Here is a 23,741-nt window from a genome sequence, read left to right on the forward strand (position 1 = left end):
AGAAATTTGCCATTATGCAATAGTACTGTAAGATTCAACACTTAATTTCTTCCCCGAGAGTTTATTTGTTTAAACTTAATAATTATTCAGTTGTTAACTTGATGCTGAAATGTTTTACTACTTTATAAATTGTTAATAGTTTAAGTTAGTAGTAACCTTATAAGTTCTTTAATTAACAATAATTCTGTTGCTGTCAGTATAGCTTTTAATGTTGAAGAATTAGTTTTTCGATTGAATTTATTAACAGTTTTCGAGCGATTTCATTACGTAATTAATAACTGTAAGTTTTTTATTTTATATTTTAATTGATTCAAGTACAAAGTTTTATTAATTATTTGTTAATTTTTTCTTAAAGAATATTGAAATATTTTCATTTATATATTAAATATGAAGATGTAAATCATGATTGTTACTAAAAATTTGAGTATACAGGGGCTGTATTCCCACCATTTCTTGAGACATACTTAATGTTTTGAAAAAGTCAAAGATATCTAATGTTAAGCAAAAATCTTTTTTTGACAAATTAGTAGCCTACATTTATTTTCAGGGCAGAAAATTTCAATAATTTGCATTTTTTTGTGTGTACACATATAAATAAGCCATTTAGACACAAATACTTTTATATTTTCACTTATTCAATTCATAAATTTTGAAAAGAATATTTTTGGGAAAAATTCGAAGATCGGGTGGTGGAAATTGAAAGGGGAAAATGAAAAAGAGTTTGTAAAGACGGTAAAAAAGAGGACGGTGTGGAATGTCAAAGGAGACATAAATGATATGTGGAATAGATTTACTAGTTGTGTAAAGAATACTGAAAATGAGATTGTTGGTGAGAGTTAGAGTAGAATGCCAGGAAACAAGAAAACCTGATGGTGGGATGAGGACGTTAAAAAAATCATAGAAAGTAAGAAAAAGCAATTCAAAGTATGACAAAAGAGCAAAAGGAGAAAGACTGGATGAAGTATAAACGCTTGTGCAAAGAAGCCAAGTGTGCAGTAAGTAAGGCAAAGTTTAAGAAGTATGATAGGCTAGGAACAAAGGAAGGCGAGAAAGAAATCTATAAACTTGCAAAGATAAGAGAGAAAAGGTCTAAAGATTATCATTATATAAGGTGTATAAAAAGTGTTGATAATAAGGTACTCTCGAGTGATGATGATGTGAAAAAAAGGTTCAAAGAGTATTTTGAAAAATTACTGAATGAGGAGTATCCAAAAGAGACGTTAGAGGATATTTTGTGGAATGAGGGGCTGGTAGATTTAATTAGTGAGAAAGAGGTATGGGAGGCTGTGGCATCAATGAAAAAGAATAAAGCAGTAGGACCAGATGAAGTGCCAGTAGAAGTATGGAAAATATTAGGCTGTGTTGGCATAAGGTGGTTGAAGGAACTTCTAAATAAAATCTTATTAGAAGGGAAAATTCCAAATGAATGGAGGAATAGTATTGTGGTACCGATATTTAAAGGTAAAGGAGGCATACAGGAGTGTGGAAATTATAGAGACATAAAGCTTATGAGTCATAGTATAAAAATTTAGGAAAAGGTAATAGATAAGAGAATAAGAAATGAGACATCGGTATCTAAAAACCAGTTTGGATTTATGCCTGGTAAGTCAACAATGGAGCCAGTATTTTGTGTGAGACAACTAATAGAAAAGTTTAGGGAAAAGAAAAAAAAGCTGTATATGGTTTTTATAGATTTGGAGAAAGTATATGACAGAGTACCGAGAAAGGTTTTAAAGTGGGCATGAGAAAAGAAGTCTTGAATAGGTACATTAATACAATAGAAGATATGTATGATGGCACTTGTACCAGGGTAAAAAGCGTAGGAGGCGTATCAGAAGGTTTTCGGGTAAAAGTAGGAGTACACCAAGATTCTGTTTTAAGCCCTTACTTATTCTCTATAGTGAAGGATGAAATTACTAGAGAAATACAAGGAAAGGTGCCGTGGTGCATGTTGTTTGCTGACGATATAGTGTTAATACGAGAAAATAGGAAGGAAGTTAATCAAAGGCTAGAGATGTGAAGATCAGCTCTTGAAGAAAAGGATTTAAGAATAAATAGAAGTAAGACAGAGTATATAGAGTATGAGTTTGACAAAGGAGAACTTGAGGTAGGTGAAATGAGGAGGTCAGTGACAATAGGCGAGGACGTGATTGGGAGGTGGAGAGTTTTAAGTATTTAGGGTCAGTTGTGCAAAAGAGTGGTGATATTGATGAGGATGTAAGACAGAATTAAGTGCGGTTGGGTTGAAGTGGAGAGAAGCGTCTGGCGTCTTATACAATAAAAGAATTCCAATGAGGCTGAAAGGTTAATTCTACAAGGCTATTATATAAGGCTAACCATGATGTATGGTTCAGAGTGTTGGGCGGTTGATAAGAAAGTAGAGCAGAGATATGAGAATGCTAAGATGGATGAATGGAGTGACTAGAAAAGATAGAATAAGAAACGGGCATATAAGAGGGAGTATAGGTGTAGTGTCAATCGTGGATAAGATGAGAGAAAATAAACTTAGATGGTTTGGTCATGTTATGAGGAGAGAAGAATCGGAAGCTGTAAGAACAGCTATAGAAATGAATGTTGATGGAAGAAGAGGTAGAGGAAGGCCAAAAAAGAGATGGAGGGATGCTATTGAATGCGATTTGAGAACAACTGATGTGAGCGTAGATGATGTGGGAGATCGTGTCAAGTGGAAGTTTAGGATAAGAGTGGCCAACCCCAAGTAGTGGGGATTAAGACGAGGAAGAAGAAGAAGAATATTTTTACATTTTTAGGCCTCTTTAAGTTTTAATGCATGTTTGACTTGATTGCTTTGAAATATATTTTACACATTTCTTTAATTTTTTTTGAAAAAAACATTTTATTAAGATATTTTTAATAAATATGTGTGCATAAGTTATGTATATTTTATTCTTTTTTAGAGTTTTATGTTCTCTATCTTTCTTATTTGCTTTTGTTATCTCAATTAAATTGACTAATCACAACCCCAGTTTTAAGATATGTGTTTAACCTATAACAAATATAAGTATTTTATATATTATTTTACATGTTCAAAAATAATTTAAAATACAATATTATTTTTTAATTCAATTTTTTAGATAATATTACTTGTTTTCAGTTTGTACATGTTTACATAATAAATAATGAATAATTCAAACAAATGGAAAAAAAATTTGAAGATTAATAAAAGAAAAAATAATCAATTTCAATCAATAAGTCCAGAAAATAATGAAATCCTATTTAAAAGTCATGATTCTTTACAAATCTCTGAATATAATCAAAATTTTATCTTTCATGGATGGAAGTTGTATTTTCCTGATGAAAAATATGATAAAAATAGTTTGACAACCAAATATACTTTGGCTGTTGTTTCATTTCTTAAAAAATATAAACAAAATCTATCAATTGAGCAACTTGTTGAAAATAAATCATTTTTGTTGAATGTTGATCTTCTTAATCAAGATGTAGATTTTACTTCAGTATGGATTAATTTTTGGGAAGATTTGACAAATCATCCTAACTATACTTTATTATGTTTAGGTCTTGCAATTCATCAACATGCTTTGGATGAGGTAAATAAAAGTAATGAAAATAAAGCAACTTTATTCAGAGATTTACCTATGATACATCCAAGACTTACACATTTTGGTCCTCAATTTCCATTGAAATGTTTAAAAGCAGAGACTGATGGAAAATTAGTTTTAATCAATGGTACAGTAATAAAAGCTAGTAGTTTAAAATTTCAATGTTCATGGCTAGCTTTTTCATGTAATTATTGTAGTTATGTACAAGGTATCAAGCAGTTAGATGGAATTTTTACAAAACCTAAACAGTGTGTTAATAAACAATGCCGTAGCCATTCATTTTCTGTCAATAAAAGCTCCCCTTTAACTATATCTATTAACTGTCAAACAATAAGATTACAAGAGTTACAAAGTGATGATCAAAGGGAAAGTGGTAGAGTACCTAGAACTGTTGAATGTGAACTAACTAATGATTTAGTTTATACATGTATTCCGGGTGATATTGTTAGTGTTACAGGAATAGTTAAAAAAAAATTATGCATTCAAAATAAACAAACTGGTCATAATAAAGAATCTAATGTTTTTCTGCAGTATATAGAAGTTGTTTCAATACAAAATAGTAAAAATCAATCAAAAGGAAATATAACAAGTACTACTATACAGTTTACAATGAAAGATTATTACTTAATTCAGAGACTTCACTCAAAACCTCACCTTTTTGAATTAATGGTTAAATCGTTGTGTCCTGGAATTTATGGTCATGAAATGGTAAAAGCAGGATTATTATTATCATTATTTGGAGGTAATAGCTCAAATCAAACAAGAGGAGATATTCATGTTTTAGTTGTTGGTGATCCTGGTCTTGGTAAATCTCAAATGCTCCAATCAGTTTGTAATATTTCTCCTCGAGGTGTATTTGTTTGTGGAAGTACATGTTCTTCAGCAGGGTTAACTGTTAGTTTAACACGAGAAAAAGGTATAGATTTTTCTTTAGAAGCTGGAGCTGTAGTAATAGCTGATCAAGGAGTTTGTTGCATTGATGAATTTGACAAAATGACTCAAGATCATAATACACTATTAGAGGCAATGGAACAGCAAACTATTAGTATTGCTAAAGGTGGAGTAATATGTTCATTGCCTTGTCGTACTACTATAATAGCTGCAGCAAATCCTATAGGTGGGCATTATAATAGTGAAAAGGGTGTTTTAGATAATTTAAAAATGAGCCAAGCTATGTTATCACGTTTTGATTTAATCTTTTTGTTATTAGATAAACCTGATGAGTTTGCTGATAAAAAATTAACTGCTCATGTTCTTAATATGCATAAAAGTTTAATAGTAACAGATCAAAATAAATTAGATAAAAACACTGTTTTTTTAAAAGACAGATTGTCACAAACTTATCACAATGATGACTATATTTCTCATGCAGAATTACGTAAATACATTGCATATGCTCGAAAATATATCCCATTTCCAATATTATCTAATGATGCCAAAGAAATGTTACAACAATATTTTATTGAACTTAGAAAAAATAATATGAATTATGATATACCTATAACAGTTAGACAATTAGAATCGTGTATTAGATTAGCACAAGCACGAGCTAAAGTTGATTTAAGAGAAGAAGTGTCTGCTGAAGATGCACTTGAAATAATTGAGTTACTTAATTTTAGTTTAGTTAAAACTCAATGTGATGAATTTAGTGGATTTGGCTTTAAGAAAAATGGAAAAAAATTGGGTATTCGTGCCCAATCAAGAAAATTATTGGCCGAATTACAAAAGCATTTTAAAGTTGAGCGCTTATGTAGCATTGATCAAATGAAAAAATTTGCCAATCAATTGAAAATTCCAATGTTGGATTTTTATAATATAATAGATTTGCTAAATAATGAAGCTGTTATTATTAAAAAAGGAAACAATATATACGAGCTAAAATTATAATAACAGTCAAATAACAATTATTTTTTTTTAATTGTAGTTATATTTTTTTGTTCTAGAAAATAATTATTTAATAAAATTTTATTTTAAACTTTTATCATGAGTATATTTATCATTTAATTTTTAAATTTGATAAACTGTTAGTAAATTTAAAAAATTTTAGAAATTTGCCTTCCAGCAGATAACAGTTTATTTTTATTATTTTAATATGTTACGTTTAAAATCTTAAAGATTTTTTTTATTTTTACTAGATGGACAGAACTGAATTTTGTGGTTGCAAAGGTATGAGGACTTGTTTTATATGTGAAGAAAAATACAATTTAACACCTACAGTTGATTCAAGTAGATTAAAAGTATGTTATAAAAATATTTTAAATATTATAGAATCAAAAAAAGTATCATGATAATAATAATTTAAAAAATTTGTGCGAAAATAAAATGGCGCCAGTTTTTTAATGTTTTAGGAAACGTTCATTAGGTAATAGAAGCTATTACTTTAATACTATTAGTTATAATTATTTTATGTTTATAATTTATAGTAAATTCGAAATAATAATTATAAGGGTGGTGGTATTTATACACAAGTAAATTTAAAAAAATAGTTACATTTGACCTAAAATAATGGAATATACTAAGTAAAGCTGATTATTTTTTGTACAAATGTATTTTTATATTTCCTGTTCAAATATATGACAAAAATTTTTGGTTAATTTTGTGAATTGAACAAACATTAAGGGAACTATCATAATCTTTAATTTTTTTTAGTTATAATATGCAAGCTCTTCTAATCAATTAACTTAAATTATTTTAGCACCTCTTAACAATTTGCCATAACAAAAAATGCATTTATTTTTATCAATCAAATATTAAAAAGAAATTTAATTGTTAATAATTGTTGCCGAGGCCTCTCCTCAATACTCAGTAGGCCTGCCTACTATTAGGATGTCTGCTATTCAATTGTAAGCACAATAATTACTGGTGCACTGAGCTATAGCAAAGTGGGCGGGCACGTTCTGGCTCTGTATTTAGCTATTTTTTTATGGAAATGTTTATATTTTTTAAGGTGACTATTCTTTATTTTAAGTTTCAAAATAAATAAATAAATTTATTTAACTTGATAACTACACAAATTTTAACTAACCTTTTTGTTTAAAATATTTAAAAAAAACTTACATCCTTATAAAACTGCAATTGCTTGGTTATTTATTTATAATTTAGAAAGTTCTATCTTCATAAAATTAAATAAAGAAACTTAGATGGGAAACAACCTCCGAAGAGACAAATAATAACAATTTAAGAACATATAGGTTACATAAAAATTGTTACTATAATTTTTTTTTTTAATTATTTATGACAATAAGAATGCAAAAAATAGTGCTTTTAATAAAATTATGAGCTTTACTCATAAATTTACTGTTAATAGTAAATATATAGGATCTAAAAATAATTATATAAGTTTTAGTAATAATCTATTGTTATGTGGCTAACATATATCAATCTAAGCCCCTTTTTAAATGCTCATAAAATTTCATGTTTATTAATGTCATTTTTAAATTCAATTTAAACCAAAAACAATTTTTAACTGTCCTAAATATTAAAGTTAAAAGACTAAAAAATTAGAGACAAGATAGGTTAAACAAAATTTTTTGGATAAAAATATCACACAGATTATTGAAGAAACACTAAAAATGAAAATCAATAATAATAATTAAAAAAAAAAAATTGATAATTTTTTTTTTTGTAACTAATTATTCATTACTAATTAGTAATTATCTTTAAAACTACTATACTAGTAATAGGTAAATACTAATTGTAGATATGAAATTAGCCTTTAAAAGTGGTTTATAAAAGTATATTTTTGTTTTTGATAACAATTAAAAATTCTTAAGCTCAGATTATTACATAATGTACCATTAAAACGTGTGATGTTGTCACATTAACATTATTGTAAAGAATTGTTATAGTAAAACACTTTATAATAATAAAGCATACTTCTAAAAACTGATGGATTGACGATTAATAATTATTGCATAATTGACAATCGTTCGAATTTCTACTTTAACCCAAAGGACTTGACCATCGTAGTCAGTCGATTCCAATGTTTTATGTCATTCATCAGTCTCAGTATTCGGTCGTCGTTGTCTGGCTTACTGTATTAAGTCAAGTCTTTATTCTTCCTTTTTCATTTACCTACTTTCGCCCTCAACATCTCAGAGTACTTGTGTCTTACACTTCGTCTGCACCTCGTACTTTGTTATATTCCTTACCTGGTACATCAAGTATTTGTGTTTTTCACTTCATCTGCGCCTCATACCTAGGTGTTATCCTTATTCTTTTCCTATAAAAACGGCCTTTTGACCCCTACAGCTGATCCGGAATGTCAGCCGAGCACGTTAACTGCTGTATGATCACACGTACGTGAATATCTAGTCAGCAAACTTAATATCTTCGTACCCACACTACTCTATGCTTACTTTCTTAGTAGGCTGTTTTGTGTTACGACAAACATTATAATATTTATACTACAACATTAAACTCTATAATGTTTAAATATGGTACCAAATCCATTTGCTAAATTTTGCAAAGAAATACTCACACTGGTTATCTCTACAAAATAAAAAAAGTAATAGTGAAAATATTCATTTTCTTAAAGATTAACTATAAAGAAAAATAAACGGTAGCATAAAATGTGGACGTGACATAATTAGGACAAATATAGATATCTGACAGTGATTAAAATCACTCTAAAAGAAACGTTTCGATGCAAATCTGCAGATAGTGTTTAATTTTAAGAAATTAGTGGATTACACTAAAAGCAAAATGAATCACTATATCTTTCTTTATTCCTGATAGCAAATGTGTATAAAAATTTTATTTTCAATGATATCAATTTTAACCTTGCAAGTTTAACTAAAAAAAAGGTTAAAAGTTCACCATTTTTAAATTATTACTTTCATAAAAATCAACTTTAAAGGACCAAAAAAATAGGTTAAACATGGCAATTTGAATGGAAATTTTGCACGGTTCATTTTTAACATATTAAAAATAAAAATTAATTTTTAATTGTAAATCGTTTTTATAAATTAGCAATAATGTCAAAAAAAAAAGAGGCGATGAAAATAATCTAATTCCAGTTATTCAATATAAATTAAATAAAAATCAAAAAAAATTTGAATTTCTTTTTCACCATAAAAAGAATTAAGAAAACAAAACGAATAAATATAGTTTAAAAACACGCTTTTAAAGCACATCGAACTAAAAAGGTAAAAATAATTTTTAAAATAACCTTAAAACAATAATGAACGAAAAATACTAGTATTATTGTGATAAAAGCGTGGGTGCTTTGTGCCATATTTTTCGTATATTAAACGCCCTGTTTTAACCTTATTTTAAAAATTATTTTTAACTTTTTAGTTCGATGTGCTTTAAAAGCGTGTTTTTTTAGTTTTTTTAAACTATATTTTTTACGTTTTAGTTTCATGTTATTATAGATGTTACTATCAATATCATGGTTGTAACGGGAAATCAGGGTTCGATTCCGGGAAGGGAGTCTGAGAAACGGCTCCCACATCCAAGGAAAGCAGCAGACGCGTAAATTACCCACTCCCGGAACATGGAGGTAGTGACGAAAAATGACGATACTGGATTCATCCTTTGTAATCGGAATGAATGAGTTCTATATTTTTAAATAAGAATAAAGTGTGTTAATATATATTTTTAATAGTAATTAGAATATATATATATACATGTAAAGCGACTTAAGTACGTAAACGTATCATGCATTAGGTACAGTCGTGTTTTGTGGGCGGGCGAGTCGGACTAACGTTATACCTTAGGTATAAACGGCGGTAGAAATATATACGTAAGCCGTGTGCACGCGGATGATAATGGTCAGTCAAAATAAAAATTTGTTTATATATATATATATATATAATATTGATGACACGCACGTGTGTACGGGTACGATAACCAAACATAAATTTATACAGGAATAGTATTGCCGGCGTGTGATGAGCGTGTCGCGGGGTGGGGTGAATGCGTTATGACAGTCTAGTGTAGACGACAGAATATGCGATAACGCGTGGCGTTTTGAGAGTTACAAACATACATACATACATACATACATACAGGTGAAACTAATATAAGCGTGTTAATAGCCATTTGACAAACGGGTGGAAATGTTGTACCCCGAGCGTGAGAAATTTAAGTGTGATTGACATAACAGTACATCATGCTTGTAGTCGGATAAAACGAACAATTAAGTTGGTTCGAAAACTCTATGTCGTTTCTTTTAAAGTAAGAGGCAGAATATTCAAAATAAATTTAAATTTATATTCGATTTAAGTTAAATTCATGTAACTTTTATAAAAATTGGTGGATTCAATACTACGGCAAACTCTTGTGAGACATTTTAATATAAAAAATATTACATTTTTGAATACAGTAGTAATTTTCATCTTGACGACAATCTAAAGTTCGAAATTTTTGTTTTCATATTAAAGTATATTACATATGCTTTAATTAAGAATGTATATAAGAGTGTCAGTAATTCCAGAACATTTCCAAAAATTCTAATTTCTATTAGTCTGTTTAAACTTTTAATCCCCTGTATAAATAAAAATGATCCGAATTAAAAAAGAAGCATTGATTAGAATCTAGTTGATTACAAAATTCGATAGAGTATACTCTGAAATTTTTTTTGATAAATCTTATCTTTAATTTGTTTTTTTTATAATTTAGTAGTTACAATAGGTAATTTATTTGTTTTTGTTAATTTGTTATTTGCGTGCTCTAAATAATAGTAATAAAAATATGACTAAAAAAAGGCAGGAATTGTTTTTAATTTTAAATAAAATAAATTTTACATTGTTTAGAATTTATATTTATTTTAAAAAATTTTATAACTTATTTGTTATTAGTATTTAGGTATAAATTATCATCAGTTATTATTATTATTTTATTAGCTTCGATGCGAAAATAATGGTAATGGTTTTACTATGATATGTTTTTAACACGCTTATATTAGTTTCACATGTATGTTGTTTGTTTGTATGTTGTAAGTTTGTAACTCCACGCGGCACGTGTTATTATGTCGCGTATCCCGTCGTGTATGACCTTGAGACTATACTGTTGTAACGCATTCGCCCCACCCCGCTCACCACTCGTAGAGAACAATATTTTCCAACCCGTAGACGCGCGCTTATCATCAATTATATATATATATATAACAAATTTTTATTGTAATTGACACAGCCCCGCGTCGTTTTACGCCGCGGTGCAAAGTCCAGCAAGTGCCGCACGGCCGACAACGTCCCGCCGTTAAGGATACCGTAGTCTTCTTCTCGTTGTCAAAGTGACGTCAACAAACCGATCCGTACTCGCGCACTGTTGTCATCTAGGCTGCTAACCTTTTGACGCCCGAGGATCACGACGGACATCGCGTCGTCGACGCCAGCAAAAGTGCCGCGATATTATGCGAAGATCATTATATTCCTACCGCCACCGCTAATATTAATATATATATATATATACATATATATATTAATATTTATACGTATATGTTAATATTCATTTATATATTCCTACAGCCGACGCCTCTGCCGCCGTATATGCCTCGTGTATAATGTTCCCTCCGCCATGCCCGCCCACATAAACACGGCTATACCTCATGCATGATACGTTTACGTACTTAAGTCCCTTTAAATATGTATATATTCTAATTACTATTAAAATTTATATATTAATACGCTTTATACTCATTAAGAGATATGTAGTATATTCATTCCGATTACGGGGGATGATTCCCGTATGTCATTTTTCGTCACTACCACCACGTTGCGCGCCTGCTACTTTCCTTGGATGTAGTAGCCGTTTCTTAGACTCCCTCTCCAGAATCGAACCCTGATTTCCCGTTACCCGTAACAACCATGATAGTGATATTAACTACTATCATAACATGGAACTAAAAAGTTAAAAATAATTTTTAAAATAATTATGAACAAAAAATACTAGTATTATTGTGATAAAAGCGTGGGTGCTTTGTGTCATATTTTTCGTATATTGAGCGCCCGACACTTTTATCACAATAATACTAGTATTTTTCGTACATTATTGTTTTAAGCTTATCATAAAAATTATTTTTAACTTTTTAGATCGATGTGCTTTAAAATCGTGTTTTTTAGTTTTTTTAAACTAATTTTTTTTATTTTTTTTTTGTGTCTGTTATCACTTTTTCTCAGTTTCACCGAACCGATTTCTTTCAATGATACGTCAAAAGATCACAAATCGAATCTAGTCGAAGATATTACCCTCAAAAATTAAAAAAATTCCCCTCGTTCCCCGTCAATAGGGAAACCCCCCAAAAAATTACAAATTTAAAAATCACTAATTTTTTCAATTTTTGTTTTACTTAAAATTGCCATAACTTTTTAATATAGATGCATGATATCATTACTTTTCATTTGATATATTTTTTTTATAAATCTTATCCTTTACCTGCCCACGAGGAGGATTTAAAATGACAACTTTTTCACTTAAATTTTTAAAATGTCCCGGAAAGTCTGACACTTATCTATATCTTAAATTAAAGCTAATGTAATATACTTTTTTATTTATAAAAATGTCGAACTTTATTTTTGTGTGAAAATTCTCGATTTTGTATTCTACATTTTTAACTTTATAATGCTATAACTTTTTGAAAAGTGTATGGATCAACACAATTTTTTTTATGAGAAATAATATTTTTTAATAATCCCTTTTTTATTCGACATATACTTTATCTTAATCAGGATATTAATAAGGAACTAGCAGATCATGTAGCTTTTGGAGTAATCAACCAATTTTTTAAAATTAAACACTATCTAAATATTTGCATCGAAGCGTTTTTTGTTTATTGTGATTTTAATCACTGTCAGATATCATTATACATGATCCAACTATAACACGGCACCACTGTGCATCGACCCCCCTGTACTGGGGTTTTTTGTACTTAAAACTGCCATAACTTATTGAAATGTTAACAAATCAAAATAGTATATTTTTATATTGAAACCTTAGGTATTTTTCTTTCATTTAATAGAATTTTTTTTAAATTTAATCCTTTAATCGTCCACAAGGGATTAAGTAAAATAGTATTAAAAATAGCAACTTTTTCACAATAGTCAATTTTTTCAACTTAAATTTTGAAAATGTTCTGGAAATAGTACGTTCTTTAAACACATGTCAAATTAAAGCTTATGTTACATACTATAAATTAAAAAAAAAAAATCTTGATCATGTAACTTTTGGAATTATCCACCAATTTTTTAAAAATAAACACAAATTTTGAACTTGTAGAATTCATAGAATGGGATACTGACTAAGGAGGAGTGGAGGGAGTCCCCCACAAGCTTTTCATGGGAAACAAAAAAGGAAAATGATACAAGGGCCCGAAATTGTTGGCCCCTCCAATAAACATTTTCTGGCTACGTGCCTGGTTGGATGAAAGGAATGTATAAAAAGTATTTATTAAAATACTTAATATCTACTGATTCATACATTTTTCAAAACATTATAGTAATATAAATTTAGAAATATAAGATCGAGAAATTTTTCACAAAAAACGTACGTTTTTCTTTAACTTTGAAGTCTGTTTTCACCACGAATACAAGTGCAGGTGTCAAATTTTTTTCAAAATAAAGTTCATTACATTAGCTTTAATTTATAACATATATAAAAGTGTCAGTATTTCTGAAACATATTCAAAAATTAAGTTGAAAATGTTAATTTTTTGTGGAAAAGTTACCATTTTGAAATTGTTATTTTTTTGAGGATTTCCTCCATTTACGTGGAACGAGGGAAATTTTTTCAATTTCTGAGGATAATGTTCCTCGACTATTTACTATTTGTGATCTTTTAACATATTTTTCATTAAAAGCGGTCCAATGAGAGCTGAGTATAAGTGAAACAAAAAAAAATTATTTAAAAAAAAAACATTATTTAACTTAAATAATAAATAAATAATTTTTCGATGCAAAGCTGAGAAGGTTCAGCTTTGCATCGAAGCTAAAACCAACAATCAATAAATTAGAGTTATTTTAGTTTTGCACAGTGCTCTTCAATTTATTTAAAAATAAAATAATTTTTCAAAATATATAAATTCTTAATAGTTATGAAAAAAATTGGTGATCATTTCTATAAATAAAGCTTATAGTTAAACAATTTTAATTTTAATTTTCTTAACTATTTTATTATATGATATAATTTTTCAAAAATAAATTTTATTTTATTTCAGGATTTAATTTGTGTCTCGTATTGTTCATATTGTAATTTATTATGGGAAGGATGGAATATAAATGAATGTAAAAATCTTCCTAGTCATACTGGTAAAAGCTATAATTTTGATGGTATTTATATTGAACATGAATTTATAGACTTAAAAGAGGAAGCTAACTTGATTGAAAATTTAGATCAAATACCTTGGGATGTATCTCAAAGTGGTCGTAGAAAACAAGTAAGCATATTTTTTAGTTTTATAATATTTAATTGTTTATAATTACCTACCAACAAATAATAATAATAATTAAATATAATAATGTTATAAATATATAAAGTTGATTTTATATTAAATGATTACAGAACTTTGGTCCAAAATGCAATTTTAAAAAAAGACGTTTGTCAATAGGAAATTTTAATGGATTTCCACTATGTACTAAATTTGTACAAGATCGCTTTAAACAACTTTCTATAATGAAAGATTATCATACTATTGAGCAATGTTCATTAGAGTATAATCCTAAAAAAGGTGCTTCAATTGATCCACATGTTGATGATTGTTGGATTTGGGGTGAAAGAATTGTTACTCTAAATCTATTGACTGACTCTGTTTTAACTTTAACTCCACACAATATCAAATACAAAAACCAGTATAATATTGAATATATACCAAATTCACAATGTACTTTATTATCGGGCAGTAAAAAAAAATATCCATTTGATGTTATACGCATTCCTATGCCTAGAAGGTCACTTTTAGTGTTGTATGGAAATACTCGATATTTATGGGAACACTGTGTTCTTAGAGAAGATATTCAAGATAGAAGAATTTGTGTTGCATACAGAGAATTTACACCACCTTATTTAAAAGGAGGATTATATTTTAAAGATAGTTGTGATATTATTGAGAGAGCTAAAATATTTTGGTGAATACATATTTTTGTTATCTCTTATTATTGATAAATACTTTTATTTGTATTTTTAAAAACTAAATATAAAAGAAAAATTAGAGCTCTTTTTAATTAGATTTTGTAATTCAATGCATAATTTAAGGCGATTATGTGCAACAGTGACTTAATCCATATTTTTATTTTTTAATTCTACTGTCTATAGAAGGTCATTATGGCTTCCACACAAGGAAAAATTTTTAAAAGTTTATATTAGTAAAACTCTTTTATACTTTGATAAAAGGAGAAATGCTGCTAAAAATAACTAGTTGTAAAAATGACTAAATAATTTTGAAATTGTCAGTATTTACCTAATATTTAAACTTTAAAAATCAAAATTTTACCGTTACGAGATACCAGAAAGTTTTAAAAAATCTTTAATAATAATTTTTCAACTATGTATAATTTGTGATCTTTTAATGTGATATTGTCAAAAATCAGTTTGTAAGAAGTGAGAAAAAGAGACAACAGACAAAAAAAAAATTGAACACATTTTAGTAAAATCTATCTAGTAAAGATAATGCAATTCTGAAGTTTTAAAAATTTTTGTTCGAGTGAATTGATATCATAAGTAGAGCTTACAATTATATGTATTTATCTATTTTGTTTAAACCTCTTTGAAGGATCCCAAATTTGTTAAACTTTACCAATGGTTTATATAGAAACAAAAATATATCTTTTATTCTAGGGGGCAAAACCTTATAATTCCTACATAAACTATTACTTTAGCAAAGTATATTTTGGTTTCTGATGAAAATTTCTTGTAGACCAATAAATTTATTTCTAATTAACAAACAATTTTTTTTTTAACTATTGTATCAAGCTCTTCGACTTTTATATACGTTTGCCATAAAAATTATAACTACTTTATAATTTTTTATGAACACAGCGCTCGGTGGTATTTACGCGGGTTTGTTAACGTTCATAGTTTTATTTTGTCCTAAGTCTTTGGTTATGTCAAGGATAAGGAATAAGGTGAATGGACTGTATTTTTGAATGTAGAATGAATTTTACAATATATAATTATAACAATTAAATATATCATACAAGAATTATAAAATCTTATATACACCAATGTGGATAGGGGGACACTAAATAATAATACCACAAAGGGATAAACAAATAATAAACTATACAAGCGAGTAAGTCTTAGAAAGATAGATGAACTAGCATTATACTTATTCTGCCGTGCTAAGCAAAAACAGGATAACTCCAAAATTAAAAAAACAATTTTTTTTAATATTAATATACTGTGAACGGTACTGTGATGTTCTCAGAAAATATATAGACACAACGGCGATAAACTGAGCACACAGGTGCGACAATTGCAAAGGTGAAATTTTACTTTTACAATATAACGACTACAAAAACTAGTGGCTTGCAAGCGCCATAGAGCTTATAGTTGAAGAAGCGCTAAGATGGCGGCGACAATTCGACATAGAGAGAAGATCGACAACAACTCGATGTAACACAACGATAACATGAATAATCACAACACAATTTCTTGACAGCATATTCGACCGATGTGTATCCAACAAATTTTTTTATAAGTTCTTCGTAAAAATTACTAATGTAATAAATATTAATTACATATTATATTTTATCGCTATAATCAGTGGCGGCTCGTGGCTTGGACGATCGCACCTCCTACTAAAATAAATTGTATACTCTTAATTCTACATTTTTATTAAAAATCCAAATTTTTAAATAGTAAAATATAGTTAGAATACATTTGTTGTGAGCGAACATTAAAGTTGTTTTCCTCAGTATACGCGGGACGCATGCACACACGACAAGTGTTTAGACGACGAACAGCATCGTCCAAACAATATTTTGATACGTATATTATTAACGAGGAGACCAATCGTGTGCGTACGGGTATTGTTAAGCTGCAATCTTATGTACGGGTTTTTTGGCAGCGTCGTCTATATAGTAAAATATTAGTTTATTACTATGTAATTAATTTATTTTTAGAATTAATACGTGTACGCTCGTTATTGGTTGCTTTAATAGTATAATCGCTATTATTATTATTTTCATTTATATTTTCTACTGCGACCTTTAAAATAATAATATGTGTATTGTGTTTTATTTTATTATATTTAATTTGACAATCTTTTATACCTATAACTAGCGGTATTATATTTTAAATTGCACCTCCACCACTAGCACCTACGAGGCACAAACTGACTATAATATTTATTCATATATTACACTTATAAATCATAAAACTTGTAATCAAGATATAAATTGAAAATAAGAATTAATTTGGCTTTTGGAATAATCCATTAATTTTGTAATATTAAACACTATTTAAAGGTTTGCATCAAAGCGTTTCTTATGATAGTGATTTTAATCACTGTCAAATATCATCTATGCCTTGTCTACACTGTGCCTCGACCCCACTGTGTTACCGTTTTTTAGCTTTGATGGGAAGCTGAGAAGGTATTAATTTTATTTTTTTTTTTTGTGTTTGTATATGCTCAATCTCAGCTCTCACTGAACCGATTTTGATGAAAAATATGTCAAAAGATCACAAATCGTATCTAGTTGAAGACATTACTCTCAAAAATTGAAAAAATTTCCCTCGTTCCCCGTCAATAGGGGAAACCCCCCAAAAAATTACAAATTTAAAAATCGCTAATTTTCGATATTTTTTCAATTTTTTTTTTATAGATACCTTAGATATTTACCTATAATTTTATATATTTTTGTGAATATTTGACCCTTTAACAGCCCACAGGATGGGTTTCAAAATGGTAACTTTTTTACAAAAAATTAACTTTTTCAACTTAACTTTTGAAAATGTTCCGGAAGGTCTGATACTTTTATATATATCTTAAATTAAAGCTTATGTAATGTACTTTCTTATGCAAAAAAAAAATTTCGGATTTTATTTTATCTTCACGGTGAAAATGGCTACCGAATGCTATTTTTGTGTGAAAATTTTCGATTTTGTATTTTACATTTTTAACTTTATTATGCTATAACTTTTTGAAAAATGTATGGATCAGTACAATTTTTTTATGAAGAGTAGTGTTCATATACATCTTTCATTTGACATACTGTTTTTTTAAATCGGACCATTTCCCTATATACGAGGGGGGTTCAAATCTAAAAAATGCATGTAAAAAGTAGAACTTTTTCAACCTAAATTTTGAAAGTGTTCCGGAAGGTCTGACACTTTTAAATATATCTTAAATTAAAGCTAATGTAATATACTTTATAATGGAAAAAAAAAATTTCGGACTTTATTTTATCTTCACGGTGAAAATGGCCACCGAATGCTATTATTGTGTGAAAATTCTCGATTTTATTTTTTACATTTTTAACTTTATAATGCTATGACATATTGAAAAGTGTATGGATCAACATTATTTTTTTATGAGAAATAATATTTTTTAATAATCCCTTTTTCATTCTACATACTTTATCTTAATTAGGATATTAATAATGAACTAGCAGATCATGTAGCTTTTGGAATAGTCCACCAATTTTTTAAAATTAAACAGTATCTAAAGATTTGCATCGAAGCGTTTTTTTTTTATAGTGATTTTAATCACTGTCAGATATCATTATACTTGATCCATCTATGCCACGTCACTACTGTGCCGCGACCCCCCTGTGCTGGGTTTTTTAACTTTATAATGCTATAACTTATTGAAAAGTATATGGATCCACACAATTTTTTTCTGAGAAATAATATTTTTTAATAAACCCTTTTTCGTTCAACATACTTTATCTTAATCGAGATATTAATAAGGAACCAGCAGATCATGTAGCTTTTGGAATAAAACAACAATTTTTTTAAAATTTAACACTATCTAAAGATTTGCATCGAAGCGTTTTTTTTTATAGTGATTTTAATCACTGTCAGATATCATTATACTTGATCCAACTATACCACGACAACACTGTGTCGCGACCCCCCTGTGCTGGGTTTTTTCAAATGAATTAACAATTGATTTTTTCAAATATAATCAAATTTTATAATACGCTCAATTGAGTAAATCTTTTTAACAACATTGTTTTGATTGGTACATTTAGTTAAAGTAAATCATTAAAATTAATTAAGTTCTCAATATTTCAATTGTAGAATCTTTTCTACAAACAACAAAAGTTCCTAGGAAATTATTACTATTACTTCTATTTAAGTTATCTATTACTATAAAAATGCAAAAAAATATTGAGCTTTTCTGATAAATTTACAATAAATAGTAATTATAAAACTTTCTGACTGCATATTGATCTTAACGATACAATTTTTTTAATTGTCATAAAATTTTCTATTTAATTATGTCAATGTCAAACTTACCAATTGAGCTAAAAGTTATGGTAAAATAAATTTTTTTTTTTATTATAAACATTTACAACAATCAACTTTAAACGATTAAAAAAATAGGTTAAATATGTCATTTTTCTTATTTTTAACTTATTAATAATCAAAATCAGTATTAATTTAAAACAATTTTTTTTTTCTTTTAATTTTTTTTTATATGTAATTGTATTACATTTATGTAATTTATATGTACATTATATGTAAGTTCCTTGTAGTCCAGTTTATAAAACTTATAACTTTGTTAACTGTTATAACTTTATCAAAAATGACCAAATCAGTATATATTTTTTTTCATTTAGATGCATGTCTTTATCTATCATTTGGTTTTTTTTATAAATCTAACCCTTTACCTGCCCACAAGAGGGATTCAAAATATTAACTTTTTTTTTTTTAGTTAAAGTAAATCATTAAAATTAATTCAGTTCTGGATATTTCAATAGTAGAATCTTTTTAAATATCAAAAATTACTTAGAAATGATTACTATGATTTCTATTTAAGTGTTCTATTACGATAAAAATGCAAAAAATAATGAGTTTTTCTGATAAATATACTGTAAATAGTAATTATAAAATTTCCTGACTGCATATTAATCTTAAAAATAACATTGTTTTAATTCTCATAAAATGTTCTATTTAATGATGCATTCTAGTCAACGAAGGAGTAATTTTGGAGAATAGCAGAAAAAATTCCCAACCAATTTTTTTTTTTTTAAGTAGGAAATTGGTGGATTATTCGAAAAGCAACATCAACTCTTATTTCTTTAATTATATCCTGATTAGTAGTTCTTTGATTTTAAAATATAATATATGAATATATACTAATTATAATTATTAAATTTAGTATGAAATTGATATTTAATATTGTAATTTAAACGGAGAAATTATAAAAATAATAAAGAAGTTATATTTTGCTTTACTTTTACGTGTATAAAAATTTAAAGGGCTTGATACAATAATTTTCAATAAAAACTGTTTGTTACTATAAAAAAATGCACTGGACTACAAGGAACTTTCATCAGAAGCAAAAATATACTTTTCTAAATCAAATTTTCGCGTTGTTTTCAAATCTGCAAGTAGACTATTTCTATCACTTCTAATTTTTTATATTATTACTAATTATATATATAAAATAATAATTAAAAGAAAAAAAAAATTGTTTTCAAATTATTACTGATTTGATTTTTAATATGTTAAAAATAATCAGTCCAAATTTTCAATTTTAACCAATATTTTTGGTTCTTTAAAGTTGATGAAAAATTTTTGATAAAGATTTATGAAAGTTTATAGTAAAATAAATTGAATATATTACCATAACTTTTAGCTCAATTACAAGTTTAAAATTGACATCTAAGCCAGTCAACAAAGGAAAAATTGCGGAAAAAATTCCCAACCAAATTTTGTTTTTTTTAAAGTTGAATTAAAATATGTATAATGACATACTTATAGTCCTCATTGTTTGGAATGGGGTTTTTTTTTACAGCTTCGCAAAAGTTCAAAAATATGAGCTTTTTTAATTTTCTCAAAAAATATTTAACTTACAAAAAAAAGTTTCGTACAAAAGTTGTTTAAAAGACAATTATAAATAAAAATATAATCTTATATTTTTTCATTTAAACAAATATTTTTCGAGTTACATTACATTTAATATGAGTAATAAAATTTATATTCCATTTTTTTCATTTTACGGTTACTTTTTATCATGTTATACTTACATTAGACACTATGTTATAAATGCATATGTGTGTATGTGTGAGTTTATTTATTTATTGTATCATAAAAGTGTATTAATATACATCCGATAGAGTAGGTAATTGATTTGACTCTATATTGTTTAAACCCAACTAAACGCTAAATTGTACATTCCCAAACAACAATCATATTATGTCATTTGCCACCGAAATCTCTGGTAATCTTCTTATTTTTCTTTGCCTTAATCCCAACAACTTGGGGTCGGCCACCCTTATCTTAAGATTCCACTTGACACGATCTCCCACATCTTCTACGCTCGCATCAGCTGTCTTCAAATCGCATTCAATAGCATTCCTCCATCTCTTTTTTGGTCTTCTTCTATCTCTTCTTCCTTCAACATTTATTTTNTATCTCTTCTTCCTTCAACATTCATTTCTATAATTGTTCTTACAGCTTCCGATTCTTCTCTCCTCATAACATGACTAAACAATCTAAGTCTATTTTCTGTCATCTTATCCACTATTAACGAAACACCTATACTTCCTCTTATATGCTCGTTCCTTACCCTATCTTCTCTAGTCACTCCACTCATTCAACTAAGCATTCTCATCCCTGCTACACTTATTCTCTGCTCTACTTTCTTATCAACCGCCCAACACTATGAACCATACATCATAGCTGGCCTCACAATTTCATACTGAATTTAAAAACTATAATTATTAATTATTCATATATTATAATTATAAATCGGGATAAAATTAAGGGAATAAGAGTTATGGTTACTTTTGAAATAATCTATCAATCTTTTAAAATTAATCACTATCTACAGATTTGCATCGAAGCGTTTCTTATGATAGTGATTTTAATCACTGTTAGATATCATCTATACTTGTCCCATCTATGCCTCGTCCACACTGTGCCTCGACCCCACTGTGCTACCGTTTTTTTTTAATAATATTAAAACTTAGAAGTGACAGAAAAAGTCCAATTGCACATTTGAAAACATTACCTGCCCACAAGAGGGATTCAAAATGATAACTTTTTTAGTTAAAGAAAATTATTAAAATTAATTCAGTTCTGGATATTTCAATTGTAGAATGTTTTTAAATACCAAAAATTACTTAGAAATGATTACTATGATTTCTATTTATATGTTCTATTACAATAAAAATGCAAAAAAATAATGAGTTTTTCTGATAAATATACAGTAAATAGTAATTATAAAATTTCCTGACTGCATATTAATCTTAAAAATAACATTTTAGTAACTTTTGGTGTTTGAAAAGATTCTGCAATTGAAATATTCAGAACTTAATTAATTTTAATGATTTACTTTAACTATAAAATATGATTGGTTTCAAATACAAAATTAAATCAATTTAACTTTGTAATATAATAATTTTTTTACTCTATTTGTGTGTGCTACTACTAGACTATAATATTCCAAATTTGTTGGTAACATGTTGCTATATAAACATTTCTAAAAAAAATGATTGTTAGTTTCTCCTGAATTAACAATGGATTTTTACAACTATAATCAAATTTTATAATAAGCTCAAATGAGTAAATCTTTTTAAGAACTTTGTTTTGATAGGTTCATTTAGTTAAAGTAAATCATTAAAATTAATTAAGTTCTGAATAATTACACTGTAGAATCTTTTTAAACACCAAAAGTTATTTTAAATAGTATTTATAAAATTTCCTAACTGCATATTAATCTTAACGATACAATTTTTTTAATTCTCATAAATTTTTTTATTTAATGATGTCAATTTCAAACTTGCAAATTGAACTAAAGCTATGGTAATAAATTAATTTTTTTTTACTACAAACTTTCACAAAAATCAACTTTAAAGAATTAAAAAAATAGGTTAAATATGTCATTTTCCTTATATTTAACATATTAATAATTAAAATCAGTATTAATTTAAAACAATTTATTTTTGTTCATTAATTACCTTTTTTTTATATGCAAATACTTATTTTTTAATTATAAGTAATAATATTAAAACTTAGAAGTAATAGAAAATGTTTAATTGCACATTTGAAAACATCGTAAAAAGTTGACTTAGAAAAGTATATTTTTGTTTCTGATGAATGTTCCTTGTAGTCTAGTGTGTTTATTCATAAGTAATAAATTTTTTTTTTAAAAAGTATTGCATTAATTCCTTTAAATTTTTAGACGCGTTAAAAGTTGTTTGCAAAAATTGTTGCACACACTGCTCAATTATATCTGAATGCAATTAAAATTATTACCAATGAATCTCATTTCAATAATATAATGTATCTTATAATAAATATTCAGAACAAATTTAATAAGAAGTCTTGTACATTAAATATTAATAAAAAATGTTTTTTCATTCAAAATTTTCAATTATGAATATTTAGTGATGTACATCACGTATTGAAATCGATCGATCCTACAGTTTGCTTCAAAAATTTATCCTCTTAAATATTATTAGAAATGTTTTTTTTAAGATTAACTTTAAACAAAAAAAAAATAGTTAATATTGACTTTGGATTGTTGTGAAGATGGAAAATAACTTATTCTTCTGTTAATGAACTATTTGATTAACAATATTATCAGGGCCAGATTAAGAACGGGGTGTAACCATGAAAAAAAATGAAAAGTGAATTAAAGAACCAGAAATACTCTAATTATGACTAGTCTAGTATAATTCGAGATGGGCCCCTGGGTGTTTGACCCCTTTTAATCCAGCCTTGAATATAATGTTTAAAAATATGGATTAATACAACATCTAAATAGTGTAATGTTAAAAATTTAATTAATAGTTCAGAAAAAATTTAATTCATTTATTTTTTATGAAATTTATTTTTTTTATAGACTCAAAATGTCAGTTTTATTACTACTTGAGTCAGAAGAGTAAGTATGATGGAAAATGGTCCAAGACTTGATTTTTATCAACTATTGTTCATAACTATAAAAATTCTAGTTGTGAAAAATTGAATGGTAAATTTAATTTAAATTAATTATTTAACTTTTACATCAGGTTATTATAGAAAAATATTGACATATTGACATATTTCATG

The 23,741-nt window shown here is 27.3% G+C and overlaps 2 protein-coding genes across 4 annotated transcripts; both read left to right on the forward strand.

Moving 5' to 3' along the window:
• LOC126898860 (alpha-ketoglutarate-dependent dioxygenase alkB homolog 4) lies at nucleotides 1-23,678 on the forward strand. 3 transcript variants are annotated; one of them, XM_050673281.1, is made up of 5 exons: nucleotides 3,687-3,705; nucleotides 5,714-5,815; nucleotides 13,735-13,953; nucleotides 14,079-14,641; nucleotides 23,536-23,678. In XM_050673281.1, coding segments are annotated over exons 1-5 (888 nt in total). In that variant the 5' UTR covers nucleotides 3,687-3,702; the 3' UTR covers nucleotides 23,537-23,678. The 3 variants fall into 3 exon arrangements, with proteins under 3 accessions (XP_050529227.1, XP_050529238.1, XP_050529235.1); XM_050673270.1 differs by lacking the exons at nucleotides 3,687-3,705; nucleotides 23,536-23,678 and adding an exon at nucleotides 1-280 and having other exon boundaries at nucleotides 14,079-14,737; XM_050673278.1 differs by lacking the exons at nucleotides 3,687-3,705; nucleotides 23,536-23,678 and adding an exon at nucleotides 4,552-4,635 and having other exon boundaries at nucleotides 14,079-14,737.
• LOC126898755 (DNA helicase MCM8-like) lies at nucleotides 3,119-5,559 on the forward strand. Its single transcript, XM_050673075.1, has one exon. The coding sequence runs from the start codon at nucleotides 3,138-3,140 to the stop codon at nucleotides 5,463-5,465; it is 2,328 nt and encodes a 775-aa protein (XP_050529032.1). The 5' UTR covers nucleotides 3,119-3,137; the 3' UTR covers nucleotides 5,466-5,559.
• Nucleotides 23,679-23,741: the final 63 nt, after the last annotated feature.

Source organism: Daktulosphaira vitifoliae, unplaced genomic scaffold, assembly GCF_025091365.1.
Source record: "Daktulosphaira vitifoliae isolate Bord-2020 unplaced genomic scaffold, ASM2509136v1 Scaffold_1, whole genome shotgun sequence".
NCBI lineage: Eukaryota > Metazoa > Arthropoda > Insecta > Hemiptera > Phylloxeridae > Daktulosphaira > Daktulosphaira vitifoliae.

What these genes read in the sequence shown, in the direction of transcription:
- LOC126898755 (XM_050673075.1), top strand. Translation starts at nt 3,138, where the DNA reads ATGAATAATTCAAACAAATGGAAAAAAAATTTGAAGATTAATAAAAGA.
- LOC126898860 (XM_050673270.1), top strand. Translation starts at nt 5,714, where the DNA reads ATGGACAGAACTGAATTTTGTGGTTGCAAAGGTATGAGGACTTGTTTT. An exon ending in TTGATTCAAGTAGATTAAAA is followed by an intron (nt 5,816 to 13,734) that starts GTATGTTATAAA and finishes ATTTTATTTCAG; the next exon opens with GATTTAATTTGTGTCTCGTA. An exon ending in AAAGTGGTCGTAGAAAACAA is followed by an intron (nt 13,954 to 14,078) that starts GTAAGCATATTT and finishes AAATGATTACAG; the next exon opens with AACTTTGGTCCAAAATGCAA.